The 9,448-nt window shown below is 40.2% G+C and overlaps 1 protein-coding gene across 1 annotated transcript; it reads left to right on the forward strand.

Annotated features, from left to right (window-relative positions):
• Window positions 1-1,412: 1,412 nt before the first annotated feature.
• On the forward strand, window positions 1,413-5,797 carry NDUFA5 (NADH:ubiquinone oxidoreductase subunit A5). The gene is made up of 5 exons (XM_023918558.2): window positions 1,413-1,518; window positions 2,513-2,557; window positions 4,109-4,225; window positions 4,946-5,011; window positions 5,592-5,797. Exons 1-5 carry the CDS (start codon window positions 1,444-1,446, stop codon window positions 5,691-5,693), a joined length of 405 nt encoding a protein of 134 aa, XP_023774326.2. The 5' UTR covers window positions 1,413-1,443; the 3' UTR covers window positions 5,694-5,797.
• Window positions 5,798-9,448: the final 3,651 nt, after the last annotated feature.

Genomic DNA, 9,448 nt, shown 5'->3' on the forward strand with positions numbered 1-9,448 from the left:
CCATACATAACCAGGATACCATCAGAATTAGAACATATCCATATTACAAACATGGTATTGTTTTGATTTTCAATTATTTTTAATAACTATGCATTGTGCATGAAGTGCCTGATTCCACTGTAACATAATTACTAGATATAAATAATGTTTCATGCAGAATAAAGAAGACTTTTGTCCAGATACTGCATAACATGGAAATTTGAGATGTAATATCATGTGATAAATTCATTGGCGGGACAAACATGGGACAAAGAACTATAGCAAGGCCTTCTTAGATTACCTACATACTGAATATTAACACACAGGATAATACTCCTAACAGAATCCCCAGTGTAAAACAGATAATAATAAACTATGAAATGCTGTGTGGGTGGTTTGGGGCTTTTTTTGTTTGTTTTCAAAGTCAGGGACTTGTTGACTGTACACTGATAATACTTTGTAGGTTACAGCTTAGTTATATTTTAAAATAAATAAGGTATTGGAACAGAATTTGACCAGTTTGGAGAATTTACCACAGTACCACTTGGAGATTGATTTCATGAACATTTTCATGAACAAGGCCTACTGTTTTTCACCCTTTGTTAGGATGTGGCAAGGACTCTTTCACGCTTGGGCTGTCTAAACAGTCACTCAAAACCACTGTTTGAACGACACTGTTAAAAGATTGCCACGTGCAGAACCACTTGTGCTGCAGTCTGTTAGTGTGATCAGGAGACAGATTGTCTCATTAAAGAGTAGGGTAAAATACCGGGCTATTCCAATTAAAAACAAAAGGCAGGAATTCTTAAACACTGGTATTTTGGAAAGAATTCCAGTACCTTGGAAAGGAACTCCAGCTCTTTCCAATGTAATTGCATAGAACCCAGGTGTGGAGAAAGGCAAGCCCTGAATACTGATATAAGCTGTATTAAGCACTTTGCATTAGTTGCAGATTGGTGGAAGCGGATGTTTCACCAAAGGACTGGCTTCCAGGGAGAACTCAAAGATGTTCTGAAACTCAGTTTGTGCAGGTTCCTTACCCGTTACAGAAAAGAGGAGCTCAAGAGCAGGGCACAGGAATTATGAAGAAAAAATTGTCCACAGTAAGATAGAAACTTTCAACATAATTACTATAAAGTACTACTACGCAAAACTCACCCCTGAAGTTAGCAACTAAGCACAAAACTTTAACTAGAGTGACAACTGGATCTTCAAATGAACACCAGGTTCACCTCTACCAATAATTTACCCTGTCTTTTCATTGCTCTTCTGTCCCACTGTCTCTATCTCAAGGTCTTTAATTAAGTTCCCTATTTTGTATTTTCTATCTATTCTAGCTCTGTTTCAGGGCCTTTTTTGCCTCCCTAAGTGCTGCCACCACAGCAGATCCGCCGCTCTGTGCCAGCCTCTCCCACAGCGCCCCCGGCGCACGCGCACTGCCACCGGCCGGGGCCGCTGCGGCGCATGCGCAGCCCGGCGCCCTCCGCTGCGTCCTCTGAGGGCGCCGCGAGCGCGGCCATGGCGGGGGCGCTGAGGAAGGTGAGGCGCCGCCGAGGGCCCCGAGCAATGGCCTGCTCCTGAGCGGGGTCGTCCCTTCTGAGGGCAGGGCAGCGAGTACCCGAGCCGCGGGGTGAGAGCGAGCGGGCACGCTGCGAGGGAAAGGCCGAGGGCAGCGCACCGCCCGGGGCATCTCCCCGGCAGCAGGGGGCGGCCGGCCCGCGGTGTGGGGCGGCTGGAGCCAGGGGCACCGGAGCTGCCCCAGCAGCTGCTTGGTGCGCATCAGGCACTGCATCGCCAGCCGGTCGAAGGAGGGGATTGTCCCGCTCTGCACTGCACTGAGGAGGCCTCATCTTGAGTCTCCTGTGCGGTTTTGGTCACCTTAGAAGGATAATAAGCTATTAGAGAGCGCCCAAGGGAGGGCATCGGAGATAGTAAAGGGCCTGTAGGTGATGCCCTGTGAAGAGCGGCTGAGGTCATTGATCTGTTCAGCCTGGAGAAGAGGAGGTTGAGAGGAAACCTCATTGCAATTACAGCTTTCTCATGAGGGGAAGAGGAGGGGCAGGCACTGATCTTTTCTCTCTTGTGACCAGTGACAGAACCCAAGGGAGTGGCCTGAAGTTCTGTCAGGGAGGTTTAGGTTGAATATTATGAAAAGGTTCTTCACCCAGAGGGTGTTTGGGCACTGGAACAGGCTCCCCAGGACGGTGGTGGCACCAGCCTGGCAGAGTTAAGAGGTGTTTGGACAATGCTCTTGGGCACATGGTGTGAATCCCGGGGATGGTGCTGTGCAGGGCAGGAGTTGGACTGGATGATCCTTGTGGGTCCCTTCCATTTCAGGATAGTCTATGATTTGGATTCTGGTGAGGTGAGCTGCTTCCTCTTGGGGCACTGGAACTCTTGGATAATGGGCATATGGCAGGAGGCAAGGCTAGCCACAGAATGGTCCCTGTAGGTGTATATTGAGTCAAAACAAAATAATTAGTGTGGAAATGGATGCTTAGCTGTGTTAAGTATGTTTATGCTCTCTCTGCAGACCACTGGGCTTGTAGGATTGGCTGTAGCTGAGAACCCTCATGAGGTATGTCACACATCTCATTCTGTAGTAATGGAACCTCTTAGTGAGATCTAAGGTTTTTGTGATGTGTTTGAATGTGTAGGTATGAAGTGTATCTTAATCTGGTGCCAGTTTAATGAAACAATTAAAATTGTCCACAGTGATAAAGGTTTAATGCATGTCATTATAAGTTATTTTACAGATGTGCTTTTTGTGGCATGTGCTAATTTCAAAAACCGCTCTAGTGTAAGTATCTTTATGAGCCAATATTTGATTTCTGTCATCAGTAATACCAAAACAAAGAACTCTTTAAATTCAGTTCTTCATAAATATAGTGACTGCTTCACAGGCAAAAAGAGTTTTGCTGCTTTGCTGTGTACCCAAGTATTGAAATAACTTATTCTAAAGGGATAGCCTAGTTTTTGATGACAGAAACTAGCTGTGTGGTGCAAAGCCATGCCATGGCCCTTAAGGGCAAGCAGTGCTAGGATTGGAATACTTGAGTGGTACTTGGAAACTGCATTAGGTGGTTCTCGTAGCAATGTTTGCTTTCTTTTAACCTCCTCAAGCTCAGTAGTGAGCCTAAGTATGTTTGTCACATCATGCTTATCCAGGAGGCATTAGCACTGAAAGAACTTCAGTATTTTTTTAAGTTCTCTACTTGGAAATTTCTTGTTACACAACAATTCTATTTCAGAAATACTTTGACTCCAATACTTAAGAATGCCGTCAAAAAGAACCCTTTAAAAAGTCACTACTGTTTGGTAGAAATTATTCTAGCTCAGTCTACAGCCTTGTCAGACACCTTCTGGGTTAACTTAGTATATTTTAGTTTTTTCAGCAACTTAAAGCTAGGAGTAAAGTACTGAGCAATTTTTTAGTTGAAGTTCAGATTCTGTGCCTGTCTTTTTGTTTCCTGTTTTTTGTTCCTTGTATTTCTTTTAGTATTCAGCTTCTATTCCTTTTGGTTCCTATAGGATGTCCCTTCCTTGTCTGGAAGATACAGTGACCCAGTATAAAAGTGTAAATTTATGCACCACTATGTGTCCTTTATCCCTGCATTTAAATCCAGCAAGAAAAGTTTCAGATTTAATTTAAATCTATTTGTTACTCAGAACTTGGCACCAGCATGAGGAAAAGTGACCAAAAAAACCTGCATTATAATCTCTTTGTATCTTCCTCATGTAAATTTTAGGTATCTGGTGGGTTAGACATGAATTTGCCTCTTTTTTTAAATTTTTTTTTAAGAGCACTTTATGGCCTGTACTGGTTTTTTTTTTTTTTTTCATTTTGCATCAAGTGTGTTCAGATTGCAACTGTCTTTGTTTTTTAGTTTTGTTTTTTTTTTCCTTTGAGGAATGTGACAGCTGTCATTTTTCAGTCCTGATAAATCTCTGCTTTACCCAAGATGGAATTCAGTGGCTCGGACTTAATTATTAGTTAATCTTACACTTCTGCATTGAATACCATATTTTGTGTATAGATGGTAGCTTATAGGTTTAGTGGACAAGAAGTAGGATAAGAAGTTAAATAATTGTAGTTGTGTATTTTAACCATGTCTTGTGATCACTTTAGCGCCTGCGAATACTGTACACAAAAATCCTTGGTGTCCTGCAAAGCATTCCCAAAGATGCAGCTTATAGGAAATACACTGAGCAGATTGTAAATGAGCGATTTGATTTGGTGAAAAAGGTGAGTACAGTGCTATTTCATTAATGCTGCACATAAAAAAATTTCATAGGATGAGAAAAGTGATTTTTGGAGTCCCTGGCTGCTTCTCAGATGCACATGTTCTTTCAGGTATCAATTCAGAAGCAATTGAAGTATTGAGGTTTATTTTTGTTACTGACTGAGATATTTTGATGGCATATGAAAATGAATTGGTAATTTCTGTCTGATGTTTTGTGAAAATTAGAAGCAAATAGGTTTTTTTAAAAGATTCATAGAAAAGAGGTGATTTTCATACACTTCCACAGAAAAATGTATGTGCTCTTGCCAGCATAGTATCTTAGCACAATCCTTGGCCTTCAGTCCACTTTTAGTTACATTAAACTCTGCAATACAGGCATTGAATATTTAAGGTGATAATTGAAAGCTTGCATATAATTCTATAAAAGTGTAAGAACAAGAATTTTTTCCAAGATAAAAACTAAAGTCCTTATCTGCTAATACTTCTTTGGATTCATTAAATAGCATTCATTCTTTGTATTTATCATTGAGGGTTTGATGTTTGCTTTTCAGTAACAAATGAGTGGGAGATTTCTTTGATAATGTGAAATATTATAAGCCAGCTAATTCAGTAGTAGTTCTGAGAAAGACTGGAGTGTGATCTGGTTAAATTACTGTTTTCATGCATTTTATGGGCTTTCTACTCTCACTAAAACATTTTATTATATGTATTTGAACACACAGGAAACGGATGTGAAAAAACTAGAGGACAAACTGAATAGTGGTCAGATAGAAGAAGTCATTGTACAGGTAAGGAGGGGAAATTTGACATGAGTACAAATGCACCAGCATTTGTACATTGCACAGCAATGTTTTTTAGTGTTCCTTTGGCTGAGCTTTTGTTTAGAAAATTGGAAATTTTGTGTATCTTCCTTGTCAAATGGAAAAAAATCCCCTGAAAACAAACGGTCATGTAGTGATTGGATGGCCTTGCTAAAACCTAACAAGTTAACAGCTGTGTCTTGCACTATGCTTACAGATATGCATGTATACCTACATTGCTTCTTACAGAGTCTAAATCAGTGAAAAGGGCAGAAGAGGATTGAGTAATATTGGGGGTAATCCAAACCGAGTGGAAAATATCATTAAGTTGTCATTGGGAATGTCTTGCTGAACAGAATGTCTGTTTGGGTATTTGGGGGTGATGCAATTTTTATTAAAAAACACCATCCCCCCCCAGAACATAGAGTTCTTTTGATACTGATAGGTGAAATTTGTGGTAGTCTGTGATCGTGATAGATGGTGACATCACTGAGGTAATTAACTGAAATAGAGGTAATTTGTGCAATTTTATAGAATTTAAGACTTTGTGTATGGTGTTTATTAACAGGCTGAAAATGAGCTGTCCCTGGCAAGAAAAATGATACAGTGGAAACCATGGGAGCCTCTAGTTGAAGAACCTCCTTCTGATCAGTGGAGATGGCCAATATAATTGTCAAAATGGTGTAACCTCTTGAAAGTAAACAGAAAAAAATAATTATTAATCTATTGTTACTGACAATTGTCTTTAAATTAAAGATAATCGCTTCATTAAAATACATTTTGTCCACTTACATTTATCAATCTAAAGCCTGCTGCCAATTTCTTGCAAAAATAGTTTTAAGAAAATTGTTTCTGGCATTCCTACAACATTTTTGTTTATTTAATTTTTTTGTATTATATATTAACAGGGTATTTGTGCCTTATGCTGAGTTACTTTTATAATTTGTATTTTTATGTTAAAAATACAGACATTACAGGCCACTTGAAATCAAAATCCAAGTTGTAGAAAAGTATGATGATTTTGTCCCACTTTTGGTTGTGCATTTTTGCTACCCCCTGACAGAGTCTTATTGGCCATGCAGATACTGCGATGAAAGGCCTAATGCTTCTGAGAAAGAAAGGCTTTTAGGTTTCAGCTGAATCCCTGTCCTGAACTGGCTGACCTTGCTGCCCACATAACTAAACACTGTTTCTGGCTTGCGGGAGTACTGGGAAGATTGGAGACATGAGGGGGAGAAAGATGACTGCTACTCAAAGTGATGGCAGCAACGGATTTCTTGTTAACAGGTAGGTTGCTGTACTTGGCATAACACCTGTGGCACAGACCTTAATGTTGGGATCTTACAGTCATCGTGTAGACTTGTATTGGTGTATTCCTGATTCTTAAGTGTTGCAATAAATGGGGTGACATCAGGCGGGCTACTGATCACCAGTTGAGTCCCACCGGGCTCTGTCTTAGGCCCAGTGCTCTTCAGTATCTTCATTAAGGACTTAGGTGCAGGACAGGAAGGGATAGTAAGTCAGTTTACTGATGACACTACTTCAGGAGGAGCTGCTGGCTCCCTTGAAGGCAGAGAGACCTCAATGATTACAGAGATGGGCAAGCACTGACCGTATGAAGTGGAAGAGAGACAGGTGCTGGATTCTGCACCTGGGATGGGGCAACCCTGGATGCATGGACAGACTGAGGAATGAGATACTGGAAAGCAGCGCTGCAGAAAGGGACCTGGGGGTCCTACTCAATGGCAAGTTGAATCTGTCAGCAGTGCCCTGGCATCCAGGTGGTCCAGCCCTGTCCTTGGGGGCATCAGGCACAGCATCAGCAGCCAGGGAAGGGAGGGGATTGTCCTGCTCTGCTCTGCACTGGGACAACCTCACCTCAAGTGCTGGGGGCGGTTTTGGGCACCACAAGAAAGATAAAGAGCTTTTAGAGTGTCCAAAGGAGGACAAGGAAGATGGTGAAAGGTCTTGAGTAGCAGCCTTATGAGGAGTGGCTGCCAGTTCAGTCTGGAGAAGAGGAGACTGAGGAGAGACCTTACTCACCTCAACATTCTTCAATATTCTCACAAGGGGAAGAGCAGGGACTCATCTCTGGTGACCAGTGAGAGGACCCAAGGGAACAGCATGAAGCTGTACCACGAAGGGTCAAGGTTTGCTATTAGGAAATGTTTTTCAACCAGAGAGGGTGGTTGAGCACTGAGATTAGCTCAGTTGATTAAAGTGTGGGCCTAATCACACCAGGGGTGTGGGTTCAGTCCCTGGATGGGCCAGTCATTTAAGAGTTGGACTTGATGGTCCCTTGCAGGTTCCTTCCAACTCAGAATATTCTGTGATCTGGGAACTCAAGGTATTCTATGATTGTTTTGAAAGCTTTTGTTTAGAGATTTCATATTATAAATCCCAATTAAAATATCCAGACTAGAGCTAAGGGTACTGTGCAGGTTTGCCTTTAATGATTTTTTTTCCAAGACCATTAGTAACATTCCTGCAAGTTTAAAGACAGGAATATATGTTTATCACAAAAATCTGTAGTTTAATAAGTATTTATATATGCACTACTTAATTACACAACATACTTGGTCATAGCTGTTTTTTTCATAGTTTTTAGACTTATAAATTTACTTATGACATCGTTTTTATAAATTATTAATTTCAAGTTTATATCATATTTTATGCAATGGTATTGGGGGGGTAGGTCAATAGAAGAGAAAAACAGTATTCCCAAGGTACTCACTCCAGAAGCTATTTTCACTGCATTCTTTAGCATTGGATTTTTCTCCCCAACTATTATTACTATAATTACAGATTTTTTTTTTTAATTTTGAAAGTTAAAAAAGTGAAAAATACTTAGTTTCATTGTTTGGTTTTGAAGGATTTTTCAGTCTTGACCAAGGTAGAAGCTGGTCTTTTCCTAAGTAAAACCACTAGATGGCATTCTAGAAGAGGACTTTGCTAAAGTTAACAAACACAATTTTCACATGAGAAATACTACGGGATTACACTGGCCCTTGAATGAGGTCAATGCTGTCACATGAGTAATGAAAATTAATGGATTTTGGTAATAAGTACTGAGCTGACCTGAGAGGAATAAAAATAAAAAAATAAAAAAAAACCCCAAAGCCTAATATAAATGATTATGGCATGAAATACTGGAGGTGGGGGGAAGGAAAGTTGCCAGAATATGGTAGCAACTATTGGAATTCTTTCTGCTCTTCCATAACTGAGACATTTTCTGAGCTCTCTTCTTGTTCAGTTATTTTCTCTACTTCTAAAGATATATTTGTCATGTGATTGAAAACAGCTCTCCTATAAGCTCATTCATTATGCCCCAGGGGAGAGGAAGTTTTTTCATGTCCCACTGCTGCTGAAATTTGATCTGTGGCCTTCTAAAACTGATTTTCTCAGGTAAAAGCATACTCTCATCTTCTCCCTTTCACAAATCGGTATCGGTGTCCTCCATACAGGTCCTAATTTATTCCAAGAGGAATGAATATGCTCACAACGTATAATTGAAGGCTAACTAATGATTTCGCTTGATTTTTCTCTTCTAATTGTTAGAAATACATGATGATGCAAAGAACTTTATAATCTGTTGTAATATGGTAAGGTAAATCACTGCAATCTATTTAGAGTTAACAAACTTTAGATCTTTAAGATCATCTGAAGTCATGTGAATAAAAAAGTTTATCTGCAAGGATAAACCTAGTAGAGACAGAACCTGTTACGTCAGAAAAACAACTTTCCCATCACGAGAAGAGAGCAAGTACTGAGGTTTTTGTCATTCCTAACCTGCCATATGTGCTACTTAACCTATCCTGAGTGGCTGTGTTCTGAACCCAAAAACAAAAGAAATAGGGGATGAGTGAAAGCTGCTTTTTATTAGTGTTATTTCAATATTCAAAGCTTATATGCTATTTCATTAGGAAAAAAAAAATCATTGCAACTTGAAAATTAGTTTGAATATTTAATCAACTATATAACAGTGACAAAGGGACACAAATGACAGTATCTTTCTATAGGATTAATGGCGATCCTATTCTGAGAGTTCAAATAAGGTTTGAGAAAAAACAGCATTAGCGGTGGTAATGGGAAATTCCCGTCCTTTTTATGGGAAGCAGGCCCACATTCAAGTGCTGAACAATGTCCGGGAGACATAGTAACAATGACCATGGCATACAATTATTGAGTATGCATTTAAATTCAATGCCTGCTGAAATGCTTTTTTCAGGATTCTCCTGGCATTGCAACACAGAACTGTATATTTCACATCCGAAAGTTGTGTGATGTGACTGTTCCCCCAGCTTTCTTGTAGCATGCTGAAAACATTTGCTGGAGTTGAGTGAAAAATGGCACCTCAAACACCAGGAAATTCAATTTCACATGGCTTCCGTTCTCATTGTCACGTCTTTAATTTTCACTTGGCAG

The sequence above is a fragment of the Cyanistes caeruleus genome, chromosome 4 (genome assembly GCF_971803275.1).
Source record: "Cyanistes caeruleus chromosome 4, bCyaCae1.hap1.1, whole genome shotgun sequence".
In the NCBI taxonomy this organism is placed as follows: domain Eukaryota; kingdom Metazoa; phylum Chordata; class Aves; order Passeriformes; family Paridae; genus Cyanistes; species Cyanistes caeruleus.